This window comes from Macaca thibetana, chromosome 4 (genome assembly GCF_024542745.1).
Source record: "Macaca thibetana thibetana isolate TM-01 chromosome 4, ASM2454274v1, whole genome shotgun sequence".
NCBI lineage: Eukaryota > Metazoa > Chordata > Mammalia > Primates > Cercopithecidae > Macaca > Macaca thibetana.
The window spans coordinates 105,935,621-105,962,468 of NC_065581.1; the positions used below are offsets into that span (position 1 = coordinate 105,935,621).

The 26,848-nt window shown below is 40.3% G+C and overlaps 1 protein-coding gene across 3 annotated transcripts in view; it reads left to right on the forward strand.

The window, feature by feature from the left end:
* SERAC1 (serine active site containing 1) overlaps positions 1-22,071 on the forward strand; it is a 59,848-nt gene extending 37,777 nt beyond the window's left edge. For 2 of the 3 annotated variants that reach the window (XM_050786715.1, XM_050786716.1), the window contains 9 exons: positions 661-774; positions 2,895-3,057; positions 10,079-10,229; positions 11,499-11,640; positions 13,151-13,245; positions 14,671-14,768; positions 16,324-16,506; positions 17,999-18,142; positions 20,088-22,071. In XM_050786715.1, the coding sequence (XP_050642672.1) occupies positions 661-774; positions 2,895-3,057; positions 10,079-10,229; positions 11,499-11,640; positions 13,151-13,245; positions 14,671-14,768; positions 16,324-16,506; positions 17,999-18,142; positions 20,088-20,224 (1,227 nt within the window). In that variant the 3' untranslated portion in view covers positions 20,225-22,071. Of the gene's footprint in view, positions 1-660; positions 775-2,894; positions 3,058-10,078; positions 10,230-11,498; positions 11,641-13,150; positions 13,246-13,397; positions 13,442-14,670; positions 14,769-16,323; positions 16,507-17,998; positions 18,143-20,087 lie in introns of those variants that run through there. The other variant, XM_050786717.1, reaches the window with a different exon arrangement.
* The last annotated feature ends 4,777 nt before the right edge of the window (positions 22,072-26,848 follow it).

Sequence of the window (26,848 nt, forward strand, 5' to 3'; positions counted from 1 at the left end):
GTGATAAGAATTGAAATTGAAATGTTTTAATTTTGAAAACATTCAATTAAAAAATGAAATGTTTCTATTATTTATGTTTTAATATCTGTTAGAAATAGTCCCCACTACTCTTCTGTTTTGTAATTTTTGTAACGATTTTTGTTTATCCTTGCATATGAACTTGAATTGAATTTCAACTTGAGAAGAATTTAAAGCTCTGTGATCATTGTCATTGTGATCTCTCTTTTTAACTTGTCCAATAATGCTTTATATCTTTTGAATTATGTTGACTATTAGACTTTAAGTAGGCTATTAGCAGAATCTGGAAAATAATATACTGTTCTGACCACTGGCGGGGGGGCTGAAAGAGATGACAGTAGAACATCCTGGGCTTTTCTTGTTAAAGAATTGTGAGTTAGTCTTCACACTTTCAAACAAAAGGACACAGAGGAGAGACTTGAGGAGGACACAAAGGTTGCGCTCTTCTCGGAATAATTTGTATGTTTTCTGTTCTGATAACCCACAGTTTGCATAAAATTCCTTTTACGTTTCCAACATATTTTGAGGCCCTACACATTAGTATTTTCTAATGCCATCTATTAGTACGGAGATTTTTTTTTTTGTCAAACAAGAATATTAGTCACTTTTTTTCAGTAAAAATTTTAATTATTTTAATTTCAGGGTGGTTTATGGTGTTTTGGAGGAAATGGACTTCCTTATGCTGAAAGTTTTGGAGAAGTTCCTTCAGCAACAGTGGAAATGTTCTGTTTAGAAGCTATAGTAAAACATTCTGAGGTAATTTACATTTTCAAAATGTAGTTTACTTTTTATGATTTCATTGAAATAATTATATAAGTTGATTCTTGCAAGGGCAGTAATCATCATTTACTGTAAAAGGAGAAAAGTCCTTCACTTATCTTTAAATTTCTGCTTTCCTCCAGTTTTGATTGTTAGACTAATCATGATTTAGCACCAATAAATGAGATTCTATTTTGCTAAGTATTTCTAAAGATTTATTTAATTTTAATTGCATAGAAGAAATTAGCCCATCATCTAAATGTGGCATTTGCCTTTGAGTTATGTTGTCTTCTACTGCCTTTCTCAGATATTTTTACATATTATTTTCAGATAATTTCCATTAAAACAACTGCCAAAGATGTGACAAGATAAAAGAAAAAAACAGGCCGGGTGCGGTGGCTCACGCTTGTAATCCCAGCACTTTGGGAGGCTGAGGCGGGTGGATCACCTGAGGTCAGGAGTTCGAGACCAGCCTGGCCAACATGGTGAAACTCCGTCTCTACTAAAAATACAAAAATTAGCCAGGTGTGGTGGTGTGCGCCTATAATCCCAGCTACTTGGGAGGCTGAGGCAGGAGAATCGCTTGAACCCGGGTGGCAGAGGTTGCAGTGAACTGAGATTGTGCCACTGCACTCCAGGCTGGGCAACAGAGCGAGACTCCATCTCAAAAAAATAAAAAAAAACAAGGAAATATTAGATGACTGTACTCTTGAAGTGTGACTGTAGCATGTATCAGTGATGGTTAAACTCTTTGGTACCATAGAAACTTTTGTATCATGATGACAGTTTAAAGAAGAAAAAGGCAACAAACCTTGTAGTGCTCATAGTGCAGAAACATCACCCAGGAAATGTGTTTAAAAATGCACATTTTTCCACTCACTTGTATCAAGTTTAATGTCATAGATTTGGTGTGGAGTCCAGGAATTCGCATTTGTAGCCAGCACCCTGGTGAGGTGAATGCAGGTGATCTGACCCACATCAAGACAAACACCATCCTTGAGATTCTGAACTCTCCAGTTCAGTTTTGGGACACATTAGACATGGCTTAAAAGCCATGTGTGGAAAGTTACCTTTACACTAGAAAGTCATCTTTAGTTCTCACCCATGAAATAAGGAACTGACCACAAAGCAGAGGGAATAAGGTGTTGTAGTACAGAAGGGACCTGGGAAAATTTGCTCGAGTGTGATGTCTCCTGAGTTGTTTTCTGAAGCAATAGCTGCATCTTCAGTAGAAAGGGCAGTGCATGGAATATAATAGTTACCTTTCCAGAAATCTCTCAAATGATTGCAGATCTTACTTGATATACAGTATATTTAAAAGGCATACATTTTAAAGCACTTAAAATATGATGTAATTTAACAAAAATCTAGAAAATGAAAATTGCCATATGTACATATGGTGTCATGTTCTTGAGTAAAACTAGTGATGGGAAGAGGCAAGGCTGTGCCCAGTGACATTAGAAAGACTGACTTGTTGGTCAGTTCTCTTCCCTTAACTTAATATGCATGTTTTCTTTTTCTTTTATCTGTTTTCTCCATTAAAACTTCAATCCCTTTTTACTTTTACCTGATCTTTCTCTCTTAAAAATTTTTCCAACTTCTAAGTTTGAGGCTAGCCCCATAGCTGTGGGCATTGTGTGGAATGGGGTGTGGGACCACAGAGGTCACTGGTTTCGCCCTGTGTGAGTCCTTATTTGCTGAACGAAATCTGTCTGCTTGCATAGAGGACTATTTCCTGGGAACAGGTGGCAGATTTCTCAAGGTGAGAACTGTTTTAAGGTAATTTCAAGTCAAAGTGTCACTATAAATTGAAACAATTTTGTAATAATGACATTGTCAGGTTACATCCAACCAAGAGCTAAGCAGAATGAGAATAATGATTTTAGTAGTCCTGGTGAGAGATGCCTTCTTGGGATTTTTTCTATGATTTTGAAGCACTTCCCACTTAGACAGGGATTTACTGATTTAAGCAAGCTGAGACAAGAGCTTTGAGGAGTCTCCCTGCATCCCCGCCCTTGAGCAGGAGCTACCTAGCTGTCCCCATGACCAGGCTGTGTCATCTCACGTCATGAATTTGTGCAATGTCTAAGGGAGCTTTCCTTTATTTATTGTGCCAGATATCCACACATTGTGATAAAATCGAAGCAAATGGAGGCCTGCAGCTACTTCAGAGGCTGTACCAACTTCACAAGGACTGCCCTAAAGTACAGAGAAATATAATGCGTATCATTGGAAATATGGCTTTGAATGAACATCTTCATTCTTCTATAGTTCGCTCAGGTAACAGCGTTACATACTGAGTATTTTTTACTTTGTTTTCCCACCTCTACCCCTCATGATATGTTCATTTGTAATAGACAAGGCTCTATTTAGGGTTAGGTAGGGTCCTTAGAACATGTTATTTTGGTAAAGGCAAGGAATTTCTTGAGATTGTAGATAATCTGTGCCTAAGATAATCAGTGTTGTAGATGATCATAGGAGAGCAGGTTTGCCATGATGATCATCTAATTATTTATGTAATTTTTTTTTTCTTTGAGAGAGAATCTCACTGTGTTGCCAAGGCTAGAGTGCAGTGGTGTGGTCATAGCTCACTACAGCCTTGAACTCCTGGGCTCAAGGGATCCTCCTACCTCAGCCTCCCGAGTAGCTGGGACTACAGGCACGTGCCATTGTACATGGCTAATTTGAAAATCTTTCTATAGAGACGGGGGTCCCACTTTGTTGCCCAGGCTAGTCTCGAACTCCTGGGCTCAAGTGATCCCCCTGCCTTGGCCTCCCATAGTGTTAAGATTACAGGTGTGAGCCACCATGCCCGGCCTGTAATTTTTGATGTGATTTGGTTAACCAAGAGGCATAGTCAGACTAAAAAGAGATTCATTTTATGATTAATGATTTTCCCTCTTGCAAGTAATAAACCAGCTGTGGGGAGATACTTTAAGACCAAGCAAATATCCTGCTCTCTATCTTCTGGCAGTTCCTGCCCAATCTAGTCTTCACCTTAATGGTTTTAAAATCATTTTCTAGCTCCAGCACACCCTCTGCATTTCCTTTTCAGCTTTTGGCATTCTACTGGAAGCAAGAGTCCTTCTCTCTCCCTCCTCCCTCGCTCCATATCCTCCCTCCCTTCTATTGACAGGTCCATGAATTCCTATTTTTAATAGTTTATAATTTATTGCTCTACTTAATAATTTGGTGCCAGATTGTTCCAGCTTTGACTAATGGGAGCTCCAGCAAACTGGCCCATGTCCTCTATGATATGCCCACATTATTTTGGGGAGGCATTTCTTATTTCCTGGTATAACAAGATATTTTAGGCTCATTTCTCTGAAGAAACCTCTATCCTTTTAGTGGGAGAATGATTCTTAGAGACCAAGGTCTAAATGATAGGAGTGCATATTGCTCCTGGGGTGTCTTTGCTTCTTGCCTCTTTCAGTAGAAAGAGCTGGATAATACATACACACATGTATATATACACACAGATATACATATACACACAAATACGTATAAATGTATATGTACACATATATGTGTGCTGTGGGATGGAGGATACACTTTCAGCACTTACTAATGTAATTTTCGATACTGTTTGGTTATGTTGGTCATCTTGCTCTTTGCTTTCTATTTGTCCCTCTTTTTCTTCTTTTTTCTGACTTCTTGTATTACTTGAGTGTTTGTTTTTAAATTCAGTTCTTTCTCCTCTTTTGGCTTTTTATATTGTGTTTGTGTGTAATTTTTAATGGTTGTATCCTTACAGTCTACTTTGAATTAAGATTATACCATTTCATATGATGTAAGATCCTTACAACCCCATAATTCAGTTCACATCCCCTGCCATTCTTTGTGGTATTGTTGTAATATATTTTACTCTTATTTATAGACTTCACAATATATTATCATTGTTGTTATTATTTTTTGAGACAGGATCTTGCTGTGTTGCCCAGGCTGTCCTCAAACTCCTAGGCTCAAGCGATCCTCCTACGTTAGCCTCATAAGTAGCTGGGACTATATGTTTGGGCCATTGTGCCTGGTTACATTGTTGTTATTTAAGTTTTAATAATTGTTTTAGTTTATTTTGTGCTTCTGTAACCTAAGGCTATATGTTGGAGGCTGGGTAATTTATAAATAACAGATTTATTGTCTCTCAGTTCTGGAGGCTGGGAAGTTCAAGATCTAGGTTCTGGCCATTGGTGTCTTGTGAGGGCCTCATTGTTTTATCATCACATGGCAAAAGACTGAAGGGGAAGCTAGCCTTCATGTTGCATGAAGCCTCTTTTTTTTTATTTAAAATTTTTTGAATTTAAAATTTTATGTACATAATAGTTATACATATTTATGGGGATGTACATGTAGTGATGTTCTGATACAAGCATACAATGCGTAATGGTCAAGTCAGGGCAATTGCAATAGCAATCACTTCAAACATGAATTAATTCTATTAATGTGAGAGGAACACTAATGGCCCAGTCACCTCTTAAAGGCTCACCTCTTCATACTGTCACATTGGCAACACTTGAATTTTGGAGGGGACACATTGAAACCATAGGAACAGTCATGTGACATTTAAAGAATATAAGAAATCAAAAATCTTTTTTGTTTGCATATTTATAATCTCCAGTGCTCTCCTTTTTTTCTGTATATATGAATTTACATCTGATAATATTTCTCTTCAGCCTAAAGACTTTCCTTTAGTATTTCTTGTGTATTGGGTCCGCTGGCAATAAATTCTTTCACCTCATTATTTTAAAATGTCTTTACTTTGCCTTTATATTATGCCCAGGAAAAGATATCTTCCCTGGATATTCTTTGTTGACTGTGTGTGTGTGTGTGTGTGTGTGTGTATATGTATATATATATTATTATTTTTTTCCGGCATTTCTAAAATGTCATTCCACTCTTCCCTGGAATCCATTGTCTGATGAGAAGTCTCTTTGGATTCCCACTTTGTTCTCTTATATGTAATATCTTTTTTCTCCGGCTTCTTTGAAGATCTTTCTGTTTGATTTTTGACTCTGAAATGCCTAGGTGTCATATTTATCCTGCTTGGGGTCCACTGAACTGAGAGAATTAACGTATGCATTACCTCATACATACCATTTTTTCTGGTGAGAACATTTAAAATCTATTCTCTCAGCAATTTTCAAGAATACAATACATTGTATTGATAGTTTGGTGTTTTTGATCAAATGTGGAAACTTTCCTGCCAGTGTATCATCCAATATTTATTCTTTTGTCCTTTTTTATTCTTATCTTTTTCTGGAACTTCTATTATAGATATTAGATCTCTTTTTTTCTGTTCTGCAGGTTACTGAGATTCTATTCATTACGTTTCAGTTTTTTCCTCTGTGCTTTACTTTGGATGATTTCTATTGAGCTATCTATAGGTTCATTGATGAAGTGGAGACTAAGGGATTCAAAGCAGGACAAAGACCTGATCAAATCAGTATCTTGCTATAGAAAAAAAAAATCACTCTTCTCTGAAACTTGGGTCTACCCCAAGTCTTCAGTCCTCTTATCTCCTGGACAGCCCACTCAACACCTTGGCCTCAATTACATGACCTTCTCATCTTCATTGACTTCTTGCTCTGCTCCTGAGCTGTCTAGTACTCTACTCCTAAGTCATACATTGAACCTAGTCACTGCCTGAAACCACTTCACCTAAAAATCAGCCCTGAGAACATCCTTGTTTCATTCAAGCTTGGTTTGCATCTACCCCATAAGGACTGGTTCTCTTCTCTATTGAAATCTTCTATCCACAGACCCCTTTATCCTCTCCCAATCCATCACTCTTTTTTATTCTTTATTTCCTCCTTGAACCCAGCTTATATTCCGTGGTCTGTTATTTCAGAAACATTTTTGCCAGTACCTACAACTCACTTTCCCTTTGATCCTGTTAGCAGTCTCTTGGTCAAGACCTTGATGAAACCTACTGCCTGCTTACTCTGTGGCTGAACGTGGGATCATTGCAGATTGGTTGTCAGCATGCTTATGAGATCGCAAATTAAAGAACCTTCAGTATTGCTCAGCAATTATGTTTCTCCAATCAACATGCCTTAACATTCTTAGCGATGACTATTGTAAACCTTCTCCAAGTTCCTTAAACCTTCCACATATTCTTTCCTCTCAGAGGGTGACTTCTCCTACTTTACTGAGACAATTGAAGCCTTAAAAGGAATTTTCTCACTAACAAAAACCAACCCTGTTCTTTCCTTTTCGTGATAATAGGAAGAGCGACACCTCTTTTATAAGGCCTCCAGCCATGTTTGGGCCTGTCTCCTTTCACAGTCTCAGGAATGTATACTTTTTTCTGGTCTCATGGTCAGCTGCTGCCTCATAGCTGGACCCTCTGATCACATACATTGGAGGAAGATGTGAAAAACATTATCTGCATCCCCTATAACATCCTCTCCTCCCTGTTATAGCTAAACTCCTGAAAGAGTTACCTACATATACCTTCTTTTTGCTCAGTCTTCATTACTTCTCAATACTCCAATTTGAATTCTGCTACCTTGCCCTGTGTTTTTTTCTTTTTAGGCATCCTGTGTCTTTCCCTGTTTTTATATATTTTTGTATCAATCTTAGTATCAGATCTGCAGATTTTTGCCTTCAGATTTACAAAAGTTGGAAGCAACTTAAATGTCTGCCAATAGGAATGAATAGTGGTTAAACAATGGCATACTCAAGTGACGTTAATACTGTAGTTCAAAGGAATGAAGTTGATATGTATAGAGAGCTCTCCAAGACATATTGCTGAAGTACAGTCACAGAACAGTAATATGATTCCATTTAGGTTTCAAAAAGTGCGTATGGAGCTACATTTTTTTTTCTTTTTCTTTGAGACAGAGTCTCACTCTGTTGCCCAGGCTGGAGTGCAGTGGCGCTATCTTGGCTCACTGCAACCTCCTCCTCTCGGGTTTAAGTGATTCTCATGCCTCAGCCTTCTGAGTCGCTGGGATTACAGGTGCCCACCACCACACCTGGCTGCTTTTGTAATTTTAATAGAAATGGGGTTTCACATGTTGGCCAGGCTAGTCTTGAACTCCTGACCTCAAGTGATCCGCCTGCCTCAGCCTCCCAAAGTGTTGGGATTATAGGCATGAAACACCACGCCCGGCCCATTGTATATGTTTAAATTATAGATATATGACTATATTTTTCAAAAGAGTGTCCACCAAACTTCTACCTTTCATTACTCTGAGGATGTAAATGGAGTTGGGAAATTATGGAAGTACTAAAGCAAGACTTTCATCATTAGATGCTACTTTTAGTTATTTCATTATTTTTTACAGTTAACATGTACAGACATGCATTGCTTAATAGTGGAGAAACATTCTGAGGAATGTGTCATTAGGTAGTTTTGTCACTGTGCAAACATCACAGAGTGCACTTACACAAACCTGGATGGTAGAGCCTACTCCACACCTAGGCTGTATGGGACAGCCTATTGCTCCTAGGCTCCAAACCTGTACAGCATGTTACTGTACTGAACACTGTAGACAGTTGTAACACAATGGGAAATATTTGAGTATCTAAACATAGAAAAGGCACAGCAAAAATACTGTACTACAATCTTACAGGATCACCATTGTATATGTGATTCATTGTTGACTGAAACATTATTATGTGGTGCATGAGTGCATGCAGATGTTATGTAATTTTAAAATGCTCAATGTTAAAGACGTAGGTTTTCCAAAGGGCATTTGGTATTTTTCAAAGGTGGAGGTATCTTGGACATTGCAAACATATTTTGTCAACTGAAAAAAGCCAGAGATGGCTTGTGCCATGCTTTTTCTTGTGACTTCATTAAAAATAAAGCCATATTTTCATTTATTTATTTATTTTTTTTTTTGAGACGGAGTCTTGCTCTGTCGCCCAGGCTGGAGTGCTGTGGCCGGATCTCAGCTCACTGCAAGCTCCGCCTCCCGGGTTCCCGCCATTCTCCTGCCTCAGCCTCCCGAGTAGCTGGGACTACAGGCGCCCGCCACCTCGCCCGGCTAGTTTTTTGTATTTTTTAGTAGAGACGGGGTTTCACCATGTTAGCCAGGATGGTCTTGATCTCCTGACCTTGTGATCCGCCCGTCTCGGCCTCCCAAAGTGCTGGGATTACAGGCTTGAGCCACCGCGCCCGGCCCATATTTTCATATATACCAATAACATACTTGTCTATCTTTATAGATAGAATTTTTAAATATTCTTATTTTATTATTTTAAAATCTTTAACAGATTTTGAAGAGGAATCTTCTGATGTTATAAATTTGAATATTGTTAAGTACTGAGTCTGAAGCTTCTTTTAGGTTATTAAATACTGGCTTCCCATCATCACAGTGACTCAACACTTTTGTCTTAAAGAGTGGGAGAAGGGCATGGGGACAGCTGTCGGGTATTGAGTGCCTGCTGGGCCTAGGCCCATGGTTTTCACATACATTAGTTTATTAAAACCTTCCTCTAGCTCAGTTGCTAAATAACTTGACTGAGGTTCCAGAGCAAGTAAGCAGGGAGCAGAAATGTGAGTCCAAGTCTAACTTCAAGGCCCATGTTCTGCTTTATTTAAATTAAATAAATTATATAAATAAATAGATTTTCACTGTACTTCAGAAAATAGATAAAGCAAAAAAAGCTAAACGTACCTTTTTTTACAGAGCCCTCTTCCACCCTACCTCTCTCCTAAGAGGTAATGACTTTATAAGTTTGGTGTATAGATCTTTATGTGTTTGTGTGTGTGTGTGTGCACATATACTTTTATACATATTTATGTATATAAAGTTTTAAAAACAAAAACATTAAAAAAAAGAAATCATAGTATTATCCATGCATTTTCTGTTTGCCTCCCTTTAAAAAATGTTTTTTCCTTCCTGATCTCCAGATTCTAACAAGAGTTTTGTGTGTCAAATTCATTATTAAGAAATAATTTCCTCATTTGTATGAAAGGGTATTACTGACTGCTGGTCAGGATGAAATAACTAGTATTGAGTTTCATAATTCTTGTTAAAAGCAAAACATCATGGTATTTTGTTCACTTTTGTGAACACCTCTATAATTGCTATTAGTGTTAGGTTTTCTATATAAGAAAATGGCTCTTGAAGCCCTCTTTCCTTCTTTGAGGTCCCTTAAGGGGTATGTGGGTGGTATTGTGCCACAGGTCTCAGAGGATCACAGGGGAGAATGGGGTTGGAGTGGTCGGACTTCTCTGCCAAGGACAGACACGCGAGGTTTGCCTTTCTCCCATCACATTCAGTTTGAAACTTCTCTCTACGGTCTGCGATGGATTCACATCAGTATTTAGGATACGTGTACTTTTCACCAGGCTGGGTGTCCATCATGGCAGAAGCAATGAAATCTGACCGCATTATGGAGGCCTCACACGCTGCCAGAATCCTGGCAAATCTAGATCGAGAAACTGTGCAAGAAAAATATCAGGATGGCGTGTATGTGCTGCATCCCCAGTATCGAACAAGGTAAGGGAGCAGAAGAGAGTCACTTTGTCCCCTTTGGGAATGTGAAGGCTAGAGACCTCAAATTTTTAACTTATTTCTGCATAATTCAGATAAGTTAAATACCTTATAAGTCAAATATCTTATTTACTAAAATAATTTGTCTACTGTAACCTCAGAAGAATTGGAGGTTGTCATGAAAAGCATGTGAACTAGCTAAATTATCGTGGTTATTTTACAAAGGGCTTCCCTTCAGGTAGATTGAATTCACCTTTGATAATGCGTCACACTTAAACTTTGAAATACATATCTCCTTTGGTTCAAGGCATTTTCACTTAGATCCGAGTTAATAACTGATTTGGATTGTAGAAGTCAGCTGACCAGGAAGGAGACAAAACATTGTCTTATGTGGCAACCAAATTAGCATGGACCTAGAACTCAAGGGACTGGAGAAAGTTTATACTTAGTTATAAAAGGATGCATTGGAAGGAATAAGTTGTAATCAGTTTGACTCATGCCCCTTTTTAAGGTTATTTGTGGTCATTATATCTAGTTCTATAATTGCTAAGATAATAAATATAGAAGGGACCACACTGAAAAAATAACATATTTCTTGGTTTTCTTAGGGCACTTTACAAAAAATACCTCAGACAATAGCAAAAACTTCCTTTAAATTAAAAAATGAATTACCTGGTTAATTACAATTTGTAAATAAAATATTATGGTAATGTATTTTATATGTGCATTGCATAATTGTATGTGTACTGTAAATAGCTTGCAACTAACATACTATCTACAATTTTTAATGGGTCATATGCAAAGAGTGAATGTTACTTTGAAATCTCATTTTACAAGTATTAGTTTCCTTAACACATTTTCAAAAATCTCTTTTATATATACTGACTTTGAAACTGTTATTAGCACGTTCTTCTTTAATTTCTTAAATACTTTTATTGATTTGTAGAATATTCTCAATTGGAAGTCTTTAGAGGGTAATCTGACTATGACATCTGTCAGTTGATTGATTGCTAAGCTCATTACAATTGATTGTGGTTGGTCTGCCTGATTAGAAAAGTCTCCATTTTTAGAGAACAGTGAACATGCTTCATGTATGTCTATGCCAAAGTTCCTTCTAGGGTTTCTCAGCAAACCTGTGCTTATAAAGCTTGCTTGAATTCAGTTTTATATCACATAAACCTGCTAAAGCACCATCCACAGAGAATGCTGTGTAGATTCTTACCAAAGCAGTAATGCATTTATTCTACTTCTTTTTAAAACTCTCTCCCTTATTAGTCAGCCCATTAAAGCAGATGTCCTTTTTATTCATGGCCTTATGGGAGCAGCATTCAAAACATGGCGCCAGCAGGACAGTGAGCAGGCTGTAATTGAAAAGCCTATGGAGGAGGAAGACAGATACACAACGTGTTGGCCCAAGGTAAGGGAGTCACTGACTCTGGCCCTGGTTGCTGGGGCCCTGATTGTGACTTGCTTGTTTTTCTCTTTGTACGGGGATTTTTTTTCCATGCAGTTCTTCTTTCCCTTAGGGAGATTTGTAGTATGTTATGACAACAACTGGGCTTGTCACCCTATCTTGTATAATTTCCGTTTGGGGTGCAGTATATGACTCTAAAAACATTAAGTAAAAAATAGGGGTAAGAGCCAGTAATAGTTCACTTTTGTTGTAATACAAAAATAACATAACCATACTTATATTTATAATAGGTACCTAATTCTATGACCTTAATAATTATAAAAATAGAAAGTCTTTGAAGAAGTAATTATACTTTGCATTTCTTTCTTTTTCTTTTTTCTTTTTTTTTTTTTTCTGAGGTGGGGGTCTCACTTTGTCACCCAGGCTGGAGTTCAGTGGTGCGATCTTAGTGCACTGCAACCTCCACCTCCCAGGCTCAAACAGTCGTCCCCTCAGCCTCCTGAGTAGCTGGAACCACAGGCACATGCCACTATGCCTGGCTCATTTATACTTTACATTTCTTTGATATTATTTCTCCCAAAGAACCTTAATTCTGGAATGAATTCATTGAATGGAATTTATCTAAAGCTCATTAAAAGTGATGCCGGCTGGGCGCGGTGGCTCAAGCCTGTAATCCCAGCACTTTGGGAGGCTGAGATGGGCGGATCATGAGGTCACGAGATCGAGACCATCCTGGCTAACATGGTGAAACCCCGTCTCTATTAAAAAAATACAAAAAAAAAAAAAAACTAGCCGGGCGTGGTGGCGGGCGCCTGTAGTCCCAGCTACTCGGGAGGCTGAGGCAGGAGAATGGCGTGAACCTGGGAGGCGGAGCTTGCAGTGAGCTGAGATCCGGCCACTGCACTCTAGCCTGGGCGACAGAGCGAGACTCCGTCTCAAAAAAAAAAAAAAAAAAAAAAAGTGATGCTGCATGTATGTGTGAATAGTTTCTAGGGCATTGTTCCATTACTACTTATTGTCTTTCACAAAGGCTTATCAAGTAGAAGAATGCTTTGCGCTTTCCGGTGGCACTAAAGCACAGAGATGATGGTAGACCTAGGGTACACAGAGATAGAACTGTGACCATTATTATTAGTGTCTCTGAATTCTCAGATCCAAAATCTGTCAGACTATGCCATCTGTCCTGAGAGATAGCATTCTACTAAATTCTTTCAAAAAGCCAGTTTGATATAGACTTTAAAACAGGCCTTGCTTTTGGCTATAGTGGGTTAAAATTGGAAATATTCTCTTGAAACCTTCATTGGCCTTATGCTATAAATACTGGTACCACTTCAAGACCAGAGACATAAAAAGATAAAATGCTGGAATTGTTTTTACAGTACCTTCAAAACTTATTCCGGTGCTATCTTTAGGTATATTGCAATAGGCCTTTAGTTGTAAATTTCATGTACTAGGCAGTAATTGCAGTGGTGGAGATTCATACTTGTTCTCACATATGTTTTATTTTACTTAGACATGGTTAGCAAAAGACTGTCCTGCTCTCCGAATTATATCTGTGGAGTATGACACCACCCTCAGCGACTGGAGAGCAAGGTGCCCTATGGAAAGGTAACAAAGGCGACTTTTAGACCAGGAGGACAGGGAAGAATTCAGGCCGCAAGTTTAGGTCCTCTTGGATGGGAAGTGATTTTAATTTTTTGATGCGACAGACAGGATTTTCTTATGAAAAACAAACCTAATCTTTTTTCTCTTCCTTCTAGAAGGAGTTTGCTCTCAATAAGCAGTGGAATAGGAGAAGTCTTAGGTATATCATCAGTGGTGGGCTCCTAACATGGTTTATTTACAACTGTTCTAATAGTTAAGGATCATGGATTCTCTAACAAAGTCTCCTTTTCTATGAGAAGTAAAAGTGATGTTTTTTGTTCTTGTGTCCACAATCATACTGGCTAAAGGAAGCAAAGAGAAAGATGCTGAGAAATATCAGCTGCTATATCCCTTGTATGTCGTCTGTGCCAGTTGTATACATGGGAAGGAGTGCTCGATTTCAGAGTTACTGGATGAGAGTAGCCAGATCCTACCTTTGATTTGCTATGCAGTCTTAGACCAGTCAGTTAACTTGTCTGGGAAGCTTTGTCTACAGATTAAGAGAGTTGGTCTAAATCAGTGTTACCAAACTGCTTTCTGAATGGACCTCCTGTAGGTGCCCAAGAAGGGTGTCAAGGTGAGCAGGCAAGACCCTAGGTCTCCCTCCCCATTTCACCCAGAGGAGCTCTGGAGAACCTTTATTTTGAAGAAATGTGTCTGCAGATAAACAGTTTAAAACTACCAGACTAGATAGTTTTGAAGTTCCTCTTTAGTTTAAAAATTACTTATTTCAAATTCTGATTCTAATAGCATCCTGTTTATGCTAGTTACAAAAGCATGCATTGGAAGGAATAAATTCTAATGAACTTGACTCATTCTAGTGTTTCTAAATAGCATCCTAGTATTTCTAAAGAATAAACCAAAATTATGAAAGTTTAATATTTTTGCAGCCTAACTACCAGTAGAGAGACCACAGTCTTTGGTGATATCCTTGAATGAGAAAGGACATATCCTAAGTGTTGAGGGGCAGTTGCAGGGAGATTCAAGTTTGACCTGAAAAAATTGCCTGACACAATGCTCCAACAATGTTCATGTAGTAAATGAGTGGCCTGTTCTGGGCTTAGATATTCCTAATTATGCCAATGTTAATAAGTTACAATAGAGAATGAACAATTTCAGGAATTGAGCCGAGAGATCCCAGGCGTGGTGGCTCATGCCTGTTATCCTAGTGCTTTGGGAGGCTGAGGTGGGAGGATTGCTTGAGGCCGTGAGTTCAAGAAGAGAGAATAGGGGTATTTTATATTAAGCAGAGAGAAGGGGGTATTTCTAACTCTAAAGGTAGTATGTAGTGTTGGTCCTATAGACAAAAGTTCTTAACTCTAAAAATTAGACAGCAAATTGAGGGGATCAATAGCCTCGTGTCATGCCTGCTGTTTTTGTTTTGTTCAGAAAGTCCATTGCATTCAGAAGCAACGAACTTCTTAGGAAGCTCAGAGCTGCTGGTGTTGGGGATAGGCCGGTGGTTTGGATATCACATAGCATGGGAGGTAAGTGTGGCTTCAACTTTGTGAAGTGGCCATTGTGATATTATTTTCAGCCACTGTGGCCAACCTAAAGTTATTGTGTCTTTCCGTTTTACTTAATAGTGGCCCCCTTGCCCCCCGCTAAATTAATCTGTGTAGCTATAGCTAGGACTTTTAAAATTACTACTCTTCTTCCATGCTGTTCCTTTCTCTAGAAAGGGGCAATCTGTTCCAAACCATCTAAGAGGGATGTGGGTTTGACAGTGTAGTGCTTTCACATAGCAGTAATGAATAAACATGAGAAGCAGTAATGAATAAACATGAGAAGCAGTCCATTTCATATACACCCACCTCATCAACATGCCTCAGCATTCCTGGGGGGCCCCAGGGTGCCCCTTTATTCTTTCTGCTCCCCCTCACCATTGCAGAATCTATGGTCGCTTTAGTGCCCACAAGTCCCAAACCCTGGGTGCCTGCTCACACCAGGCTCAGAGCTGCTGAGGTGCAGGTGTGATCAAGTGTCTGTTCTTAGGGTCCTAGTGGTTGCTTATGGAACTGCCTCCCCTGCGTGCGACTCCCCCAGTCCAGTTTGAGATTTTCACCACCCACCTTGCAGAAGGCCTTTCTGCAGCCCGTGGCCTAGTTTATCTGTTGAAGCACTCAGGATTGCCTCTGAGATGGGGCTTTTTGCTAAGACAAAGGTGGGTGTAGCCCTTTGTGTCCTTAAAGACCCACTGTCATCATCTTTGAGATCTTTGTGTTTCATTATGGGTTCCAAAGCCAGGGCAGGGAGATGAAAGAAAAGGTGCCTCCAGAGGAACAGTTGCCATGAAAGCTGTGTTCTCCATGGGGGACTGTGTGCTGTGGAATAATAGCACCGTCCTGACAGTGTGGTCATCAGCGGACTGCCATGGCAGGCTGAGAGACCAGCCACACCACACTCACGACCTGAGGGAGCTCCCAGCTGGGCATACCTCATGTTTCTGCAGTGGGACAGTAGATCCTGTCAGACGAGGATCTGCCCTACAAATGAGTTTCTAGACTCTTACCTGTTTGTAGGCTTGCACTGTAAGGATCAGGAGTATTATTAAATGTTTTAAGGCCTTATTTCTTACACTACTGTATGGAGAATTTTTTTTTTTTTTTTTTTTTTTTTTGAGACTGAGTCTGGCTCTGTTGCCCAGGCTGGAGTGCAGTGGCTGGATCTCAGCTCACTGCAAGCTCCGCCTCCCGGGTTTACGCCATTCTCCTGCCTCAGCCTCCGGAGTAGCTGGGACTACAGGTGCCTGCCACCTTGCCCGGCTAGTTTTTTGTATTTTTTTTTAGTAGAGACGGGGTTTCCCCGTGTTAGCCAGGATGGTCTCGATCTCCTGACCTCGTGATCCGCCCGTCTCAGCCTCCCAAAGTGCTGGGATTACAGGCTTGAGCCACTACGCCTGGCTCGGAGAATTGTTTAAACCATTTTTTAAAAGAAAGCATCTCTTTTTATGTATTTCTTGTTTGGCCTTTTCTTTTTTTTACAGTAACAGAGGGAAAGAAAATAGCTTATGCATTGTTTATCTTCCTTGTCTGTGGCTAGGTCTTCTCGTCAAAAAGATGCTGTTGGAAGCCTCTAAGAAGCCAGAAATGAGTGCTGTTATCAACAATACCAGAGGAATAATTTTTTATAGTGTCCCTCATCATGGATCACATTTGGCTGAATACTCTGTTAATATTCGCTATCTTCTCTTTCCCTCTTTGGAAGTCAAAGAACTCAGCAAGGGTAATACTTTCTGTCATAAAGGAAATTGGGGTTATATTAACATCACTTATACAGAGAAGAAGAAAAAGTTTCTTCCCTGAATATATTATCTCATTTTATAATTTGTATATAATTGTGTTTAGACTATTCATGGAAATTTTGGGTTGGGCTTGATTTTTCTTTGATAACTTCTCATTTTTTTTTTCTTTTTTTTTGAGACGGAGTCTTGCTCTGTCACCCAGGCTGGAGTGCAGTGGTGAGATCTTGGCTAACTGCAAGCTCCGCCTCCCGGGTTCACGCCATTCTCTGGCCTCAGCCTCCCAAGTAGCTGGGACTACAGGCACCCGGCACCAAGCCCGGCTAATTTTTTTTATATTTTTAGTAGAGATGGGGTTTCACCGTGTTAGCCAGGATGGCCTCGACCTTCTGACCTTGTGATCCACCCGCCTTGGCCTCCCAAAGTGCTGGGATTACAGGCGTGAGCCATGGCACCCAGCCTCATTTTGTTCTTAAGCCATTATTTACTCAAGCATTGCAATAATTTTAATATTATCTTAAATACTTAACATTAGAAAAATCACGTTTTGCTTTTAAGTATTATTCTAAATTACCAATAAATGGCTTTTTTCCCCATGAGTGGAGAATCATCAACTGTTAAAATGTAAATGAAACTTTGAGATTGTGAGCATTAATTTTAAAGTACTCTATTTGGTTTGCTTAATAAGCAGTTTTCTCTCTGGAACACCTGTTAATCAGAATTTCGACTCCCTGGCTCGAGCCTAAATATACCAGGTGTCTTTTTGCTCCTATTTTCTCTTTGTTCTACTTTATGGAGAATCTCTTGATTTCTTCGAAACCTTCTGTTGGACTTTCCTTTCATGGAGTAAGATTTTGTTTTCCACATGCGCCTTCTTTCCTGTGCCCTGGTGGTTCTGCACTCATGGCCTCTTCTTCTTTTGTGGCTTATCTTTTCAAATAATTCTAAAGATCCTAAGTAGAAGCTTTGTGAGTTCCCTTCTATTCCTCATCTAGCTGTTTTTTTCTGTGGCCAGCTTTTCTGTTTGCTTATTTGATCCATCTCTTTTAGGTCATAGGCCTATCTGGTGCCTCTTGGTTGCTCTTTCATATGTGAGGGTGAGGGATGGGAAGGGACAGGCACTCTGTGATTGTAGACAGGCTTTGTTGATGGGAGGCTGGGCTTTGGGGTGGGTGTAGCGGTACCATCATCACTGGAGGACCCCTGCGGTCCCACACACCAGACTGCCCCGGGAACTGCTTCCTGCCCCCAGTAATGTGGTAAAACCTCTCCTGCTGCTGACTGTCCTGTCAGTTCTTGGTTTTAGCTTTTTCCTTGAATCTGAATGACTTCTTGTCAGGGGAGAAAATAAACGTTTACTCAAGCCTCCATCTTGAATCAGAATTCTAATTTCCTCTCTAAATTTGAAAGATTAATGCATTTTATTATGAATTAGATAAACAACTTGTCACAGTCTTGTTCTGTATAATTTTATAGATTCTCCTGCACTTAAAACACTGCAAGATGACTTTCTGGAGTTTGCTAAAGATCAAAACTTCCAGGTGCTGAATTTTGTGGAAACACTACCAACCTACATTGGCAGCATGATTAAGCTCCATGTGGTGCCTGTGGAATCAGCAGGTATTCACTCTTTTGAAACTTGTTGGCTGTTAGATGCTTAATTGTACCTAGCATTTACTTGTAAATAGCAATTTTTATATCCAGGTTCTCAGTTTTAGGAGATAGTTTATGAAGATCTAGATTTGAATTCTTTTATTCTTTTCAGCAATAGATTAAAATTTATCTGTAAACATATAACCCGGGCATTACCTCTCCCTGCCCTTTATGTAACTGATTAGATGAGAAGGGTTAATTGGCTAACTCTAAGTTAGGCATCAACAGTGAACTCTATTTCAGTAAAGAAAGAAACAAAGCTCTTCTATTAGCTAGATTGAAAGGGGCATTTATTTAATAGACTTATATTTACATGCAGAACCCTTAAGAAAATCAACTAAAAGTGTGGAAGTTTTCATAAATAGAAGATCCATGGGGAATAGTAAAGCTCCAGAAATATTCCAATGGGAAAAACTAGTGTTGAAATACAATCTCTTCATGATCCTGGGGTTGAGGGAAATGGCCAATGCCAGCTCTCTACTGTCATATAATGTATTATAGATTCTTTGAGGGAGGAGCCCAGATCTTAACTGTTTTCATAGACTCCTCTATTACTCTGTACATAGTAGATATCCCATACATTTCACCACCTGAATTGCTTTTGCCTCACCTGGCCACGTCTTAAGCTTGCCCGTTATCTCTGGGAACCCCTTTCTTACCGCCTCTGAGGCTGGCTTAGGTGCTGTTCTGGTGGTGGCCAGCCACACTGTGGGTCCTTTAAGCTAGGGACAGCATGCATCTGGAGTGCTTGCCAGATGGTTCTTTTGTCTACATAATGAGTTTTGTCCTAACTTCATTATATGCTATCTAAATAAAATGAAAAATGTCATACTTTGTAGTAGAACTGAAAAATTTTACCTTAAAGTAATATGCTGTAGGGTAAGGAGTTACTGTTTAGTAGTTGAAGAACTTGAAGAGTTCCAAAAAACAGCTGCCAGATGTTTTTAAAAAGGACTTTGGAAGCTTGAAGCAACAGCCAAGTTTTTTGTTTTTGTTTTTAAGAGACAGGGTCTCACTTTGTCATCCAGCCTGGAGTTCAGTGGTACGATGATACCTCATTGCAGCCTCGAACTCCTGGGCTCAAGCGATCCTCCCACTTCAGCCTCCTGAGTAGCTGGGACCACAGGCGCACACCACCACACCTGTCTAATTTTTAAATTTTTGTATAGATGGGGTCTTGCTGTGTTGCCCAGGCTGATCTCAAATTCCTGACCTCAGGCAGTCCTCCTGCTTTGGCCTTCCAAAGTGCTGGGATTACTGGTTTGGGCCACTATGCTTGGCCCAAATGGAAAGTTAATATCATGGACCAGCTGCTTGGAGTGGCATAGCCTTGTCCTAATTCTGTCACCAAGAGGCTCTTCTTCCTTTATAACTACCACCTGCATTCCTCACCTAGGTGGCCTCACTAGTACCTCTTATCACTTCCACGTAGGGGGACTTTGCTAGACTGAAATATCTCAAGCACTAAATCATTTTTACCCTGAAAGTGATCATTGCGGTTTAGGTATAGAATGGATCCCATGTGAAACATTCCCATTCATTTCATCAGGACAAAGAAGCTTACTAGAAAGTTTATAACAGAAACTCTGAAGTAAGTAATAACCTACAGGTGTAAGAAGGTTTTGAAGATGCTAGTGCTCAGTCTCTGCTTGCTTATTTCAGATAAGGAAGTAGGCCAGAACACATATGAAAAATTTACGGAAAGCATAAAATTATGGTTATATTGACTGAGAATCCATTCCTGCATGTTTCCTCAAATGTAGTTTAGCTACAATCAAACTTCAGGTTCCTTTAAGAGTCCCTTGTCATAACCAAAGCAATATCTGGAACTATCTATCTGGCCCCTTTCAGTATTGTCAAGGGGAAAGCTTATATTTTTACTTAGGTTTATTGACTTTTTTGTTTTCTTCAGATTTAGGCATTGGAGATCTAATTCCTGTGGATGTTAACCATTTGAACATTTGTAAACCAAAGAAAAAGGATGCTTTTTTGTACCAGCGTACTTTACAATTCATCCGTGAAACTTTAGCCAAAGACCTTGAAAACTAACAGTTGTCCTCTTCCAATTTTCATATGTGAATTCAGTGCAAGAAACTTGGTGTTCTGTTTCTCCTTTTAAGCTCTAACCAATCATGTAAACATAGTGATCATAGCGTCAACATGGTCTGGAGTGTGTTGCAGACTACAGAACATTGTTCTCCCTTCGAGCGCTGTCAAGTATCAACCCGGCAGTGGCAGGCACAGAAGGAAAGGCTGGATTGGGCTCCTTTGGCGTAAAGAAGTCCCTGTGTGCTGCTTTATGGTTTGCGGTGTTGGGCCTGGTGACTGCTGTGAGCAGTGCCCTTTCCCATCTGTGACTTTCCCGGCGCATGCAGGAGGGGCACAGCAGGTTCTGAGGGGAGAGCTACCATTAACTCAGCTCACCATAAAAATGCCATTAAGAGAGTACCTAAAATAGAGAGAAGAATGAACTAGAACATTAAAGACTCTTGTACTTCTAGGTATTGATTTGCTCTACATTTTAAAAATGTGTCAGTTTTTTAAAGTTTGAGTTTTTAGCTTTCAGTTCTACCTTTTATCTGACACATTATTACTGGTGTTAACTTCGTTAGACCTATTGTCTTGTCTGGGTCAGTTCCTTGTATCTATTTTCATATTGCTGAGAACAAATCTTTTTCTTTTTTAGAAAAATTCTAGCTTATAATAATTCTTTCCAGACTGTAGTTGCCTGTGCTTGGAATTGGTCCTAGATAAGGATAAAGTAGCTAATCCATTATTGATCACAGTATGAAATAAAACTATTCTAAGCCATTAAATGAATTAGCAGTTCTAAGTATCAAGATTCTCAGATTCTCTTTAACTAAATAAAGTAAACCTGTCTTCCCTGCTCATTTGGAAGTGGTATTAATTGACCTCTATAGCATGCAAGAAGTAGGAAATCGTGTTTTTTTCTTTAGAGTAAAGCATTATTGAGTTAATTTACATACCATAAGATTCACCCTATTAAATTTTACAATTCTTTTTTGTTGTTATTTAGAGACAGGGTCTCACTCTGTTGCCCAAGCTGGAGTGCAGTGGCATGATCATGGCTCACTGTAACCTCAAACTCCTGGGCTCAAGAGATCCTTTTGCTTCAGCCTCCCAAGCAGCTAGGACTACAGGTGCATGCCACCGTACCCGGCTAATTAAAAAAAAAAAACAAAAAACTTTTTTATAGCGACAGGGTCTCACTGTGTTGCCCAGGTCTCAAACTCCTGGTCTCAAGCCACCCTCCTGCCTTGGCCTCTCAAAGTGCTGTGATTATAGGCCAGAGCCACTGTTCCCAGCCTCAGTTCATTGGTTTTTAGTATATAGTTCGCTGAGTTGTGCACCATCATTGCTCTCTAATTTCAGGATATTTCATCATCCCCAAAAGAACCCCATGCCCATAAGCAGTCAGTTCCCACCTCTGCTTTCCCCAGTCTGCGGTAAACACTAATCTCTTTTCTGTTTCTATGGATTTGGGGATTTTATGTAAATGGAATTGTACAATATGTGGCCCTCTCTGCCTTCCATTAGCATGTTTTCAAGGTTCATTCATGATATAGCATGTATCAGTACTTCCTTTTTATGGCCAAAATTACTTCATTGTGTGATATGCCATGTTTATCCAATCAGCTGATGGACATCTAGGTTTTGTTCATTTTTTGTCTGTGATAAATAATGCTACCATGATCATTTGTGTACAAATTTTTGTGTGGATAGATGTTTTTGATTTTCTTCGGTGGAATTGCTGGTCAAATGGTAAGTCTATGCTTAAATTTTGAAGATGGTAGACTTTTGTAGAATGAGATAGTCAAAGCTAAAACGAGTACAGTATCTGAAGGTAAATGGCTCATCAATAAACCCTATCAGCATCTGATTGTTTCATATACAACAATCTAGCAAAACCCACTTATTTATTGCTGTATGTAGATATAGCAAATATGATAGTTGCTAACAACAAATGTACTATCTAATGTGGTAACATGGGAAGAAGGGGTAGATATGTTTAATACATTTTCTTTTTTTTTTTTTTTTTTGAGATGGAGTCTTGCTCTGTTGCCTAGGCTGGAGCACAGTGGCGTGATCTCGGCTCACTGCAACCTCCACCTCCCAGGTTCAAGCGATTCTCCTGCCTCAGCCTCCCGAGTAGCTGGGACTACAGCCACACGCCACCACACCCAGCTAATTTTTGTATTTTAGTAGAAACGGGGTTTCACCATGTTGGCCAGGATGGTCTCGATCTCTAGACCTTGTGATCCACCTGCCTCGGCCTCCCATAATGCTGCAATTACAGGCGTGAGCCACTACACCTGGCCCTGTTTAGCACATTTTCTTGTTCTGCTTTCTGTGAGCCATGGCAGATAAACAACATTTGAAACAACTGTTCGTTAATTCAGAGTAATGGAATGGAAACCCTGTTTCTTAAATTTTTAATAGAACGACGAATACAGCTGTGCTTTAAAAATAAGATGTGGAAGAGATGTCCAGTATATTCCTAACTAAATTAGAGTAGTTTTCCAGGAGAGCCACTCACCTTTTCTTTTTATTCCGTCTGTGAAATGGAGGGTCCACCTTCCATTTATCAGGCAGGTAGGGGTCTGGGTAAAATTATACATAAGCAAGATTAAAAGAAATGGCATAGCACATAAACAACACAGTAAAGCAAAATAAGTACAGATGGTCGCTGGCTTAATGATGGGTCAACTTACAATTTTTTCAGTTCACAATGGGTTTATCAGAGTGTGTTTTTTTTTTTTTTTTTGAGACATCATCTCCCTCTGTCGCCCAGGCTGGAGTGCAGTGGCGTGATCTCCGCTCACTGCAAACTCTGCCTCCCAGGTTCATGGCATTCTCCTGCCTCAGCCTCCCGAGTAGCTAGGACTACAGGCACCCACCACCACGCCCAGCTAATTTTTTTGTATTTTTAGTAGAGACGGGGTTTCTTTTTTTTTTTTTTTTTTGAGACGGAGTCTCGCTGTGTCGCCCAGGCTGGAGTGCAGTGGCGCGATATCGGCTCACTGCAAGCTCCGCCTCCCGGGTTCACGCCATTCTCCCGCCTCAGCCTCCGAGTAGCTGGGACTACAGGCGCCCGCCACCACGCCCGGCTAGTTTTTTGTATTTTTAGTAGAGACGGGGTTTCACCATGTTAGCCAGGATGGTCTCGATCTCCTGACCTCGTTATCCACCCGCCTCGGCCTCCCAAAGTGCTGGGATTACAGGCTTGAGCCACCGCGCCCGGCCGAGACGGGGTTTCACCGAGTTAGCCAGGATGGTCTCCATCTCCTGACCTTGTGATCCACCTACCTTGGCCTCCCTAAGTGCTGGGATTACAGGCGTGAGCCACCGTGTCTGGCCTATCAGAGTGTTAAATGCATTGTTGACTTACAATGGGTTTATGGGGATGCAGCCCCATCATAAGGAACATCTGTATAAAATGATGGCTGAAGGTGCAATTCCAAAAGGAAATATAATCCCTGAACAACAACAAAAAAGTGATGAAGGAACAGGTGGAAACCACTTGAAAATCAAATCAGCACAATTACAGAAGTAGAAACAGCACATTAAAGAACAGACATGGGGCTGGGCATGGTGGCTCATGCCTGTAGTCCCAGCACTTTGGGAGGCCAAGGTGGGCAGATCATGAGGTCAGGAGATTGAGACCATCCTGACCAACATGGTGAAACCCCATCTCTACTGGAAAAAAAAAAAAAAAAAAAAAAAAATTAGGTGTGGTGCGTACCTGTAATCCCAGCTACTTGGGAGGCTGAGGCAGAGGAATCGCTTGAACCCAGGAGGCAGAGGTTGCAGTGAGCTGAGATTGCGCTACTGTACTCCAAGCCTAGGCGACAGAGCGAGACTCTGTCTCAAAGAAAAAGAAATGGATGAAAATTCTATTAATAGAGAGGTGGCTGGATGGATATGGAACCACAATAGATGCAGAAGCAAAATAAAATAATTAGAAGATAATAGGTAAGTTATTCAATTGTAAAGGCAATAGACAGGCATTGTGAACATCACCTCAAGGAATAGGGACCTATGTGCCTTTCCTGACAAATTTGCTTCTTAATTAAATCCAGACATTCAAAAAAAAAAGAATGAAAATAGCACACTTTAAAATGCAAACAAAAACCCTAAAAACAAAAACACTTATGTTAGAAAACAGTAATGTTGGAGAGAAAGAATTGTGTGCCCAGCTAAGTTGCCCTTGAAATGGGTACAAAGGTAATGGACCGGCATGCTCAAACCTGCAAGAACTTGGGGAATACTGTGCACTTCTAGTTTTACCTTAGCTTAAAGTAAATTAAGTTTATTAGATAATGACATATAGTATGCCATCATACTATGTCATTAATATTAATTTACTATATGACATAGCATTCTATGTCATCTAGTAAATATTAAACATTAAATACATATGTATTCTAGAATATATATTTAATATATTTAATAATCTACATTTAATAAACACGTTTTATATCTATATTCTAGAAATGTCTGTGTATATGTATAGTAAAATCCCAGACACTATAATATATAATACACATAGATTTCTAAAATAATGTTTATGATTACTTTTGGATAGATTTTGGGTGAACTTTTAACTTAATACTTTAATGCTTAATTTTATGAGTATTTATTACTTTTTTTTTTTTGAGACAGAGTCTCACTCCTACGCAAGCTGGAGTGCAATGGCATGATCTCGGCTTGCTGCAGCCTCCACCTCCCGGGTACAAGCAATGCTCCTGCTTCAGCCTTCCAAGTAGCTGGGATTAAAGGTGCCTGCCACCCACACCCGGCTAATTTTTGTATTTTTAGTAGAGATGGGGGATTTCACTATGTTGGCCAGGCTGGTTTGGAACTCCTGACCTCAAGTGAGCCACCTGCCACAGTTTCCCAAAGTGCTGGGATTGTAGGCGTGAGCCACTGTGCCCAGCTGAGCATTTGTTACTTTGATACACAATTTATTCTAAAAAGAAAGCTCTATAAAAGTCAAAATCCAAATAATAGCCACTGTGCTTATTGATCAAGTTATTGCAACATAAACTGGAATATTAGTGAAAAAGATATCTTAAAAAATAATAGGCCGGGCGCGGTGGCTCGAGGCTGTAATCCCAGCACTTTGGGAGGCCGAGACGGGCGGATCACGAGGTCAGGAGATCGAGACCATCCTGGCTAACACGGGGAAACCCCGTCTCTACTAAAAAATACAAAAAACTAGCTGGGCGAGGTGGCGGGCGCCTGTAGTCCCAGCTACTCGGGAGGCTGAGGCAGGAGAATGGCATGAACCCGGGAGGCAGAGCTTGCAGTGAGCCGAGATCCGGCTACTGCACTTCCAGCCTGGGCGACAGAGTGAGACTCCGTCTCAAAAAAACAAAAAAATAATAATAACAGGCTTCTGCTTTCAGTAATAGCAGGATAGATCATTTGGATCTAATCTCCCAGTGAGGACAATTAAAGAATCTAGAGGAAATTTTTTTTTTCTTTTTGAGATGGAGTCTCGTTCTGTTGCCCGGGCTGAAGTGCAGTGGCGCCATCTCGGCTGACTGCAAGCTCCGCCTCCTGGGTTCACAACATTCTCCTGCCTCAGCCTCCCAATTAGCTGGGACTACAGGCACCCGCCACCATGCCCGGTTAATTTTTTTTTGTATTTTTAGTAGAGACGGGCTTTCACCGTGTTAGCCAGGATAGTCTCGATCCCCTGACCTCGTGATCCGCCCGCCTCAGCCTCCCAAAGTGCTGGGATTACAGGCGTGAGCCACCACTCCCGGCCGACAAAATGTTTTTAATTGATCAAAGAGCTACAAAGAAAATAATGATTTATTGGCCAAAATATTATCATCATCATTATTATTATGAGACAGAGTCTTGCTCTGTTGCCCAGGCTGGAGTACACAATCTTGGCTCACTGCAACCTCTGCCTCCCGGGTTCAAGCAGTTCTTCTGCCTCAGCCTCCCGAGTAGCTGGGATCATAGGTGTGTGCTACCATGCCCTGCTGATTTTTGTATTTTTAGTAGAGACAGGGTTTCACCATGTTGGCCAGGCTGGTCTTGAGCTCCTGACCTCAGGTGATCTGCCCACATTGGCCTCCCAAAGTGCTGGGGTTACAGGCGCGAGCCACTGTGCCTGGCCCATTATTTTATCTATAGAAATAGAGTCCAAGAGGCTGGGCGTGGTGGCTTACGCCTGTAGTTCCAGCACTTTGGGAGGCCGAGGAGAGTGGATCACCTGTGGTCAAAAGTTCAAGACCAGCCTGGCCAACATGGTGAAACCCCGTCTCTACTAAAAATACAAAAATCAGCCAGGCGTGGTGGCGGGTTCTTGTAATCCCAGCTACTTGGGAGGCTGAGGCAGGAGAATCCCTTGAACTCGGGAGGTGGAGGTTGCAGTGAGCTGAGATCATGCAGCATGGGTGACAGAGCAAGACTTCACCTCAAAAAACAAAACAAAACAAAAAGGTGCAGGAAAAGGCAACAAACTGAAGAGGAGACCAGCAAGCAGAACTACATTGGCTTGAGGCAAGGGTGCCACTCACATATTTGGCAACCTCAGTACGCAGACAGTTACAAAAAAAGAAAGTCCCCTGTGGGCAGATAATATTTGTTTATTTATTTGAGACAAGGTCTCTGTCACCCAGGCTGGAGTGCAGT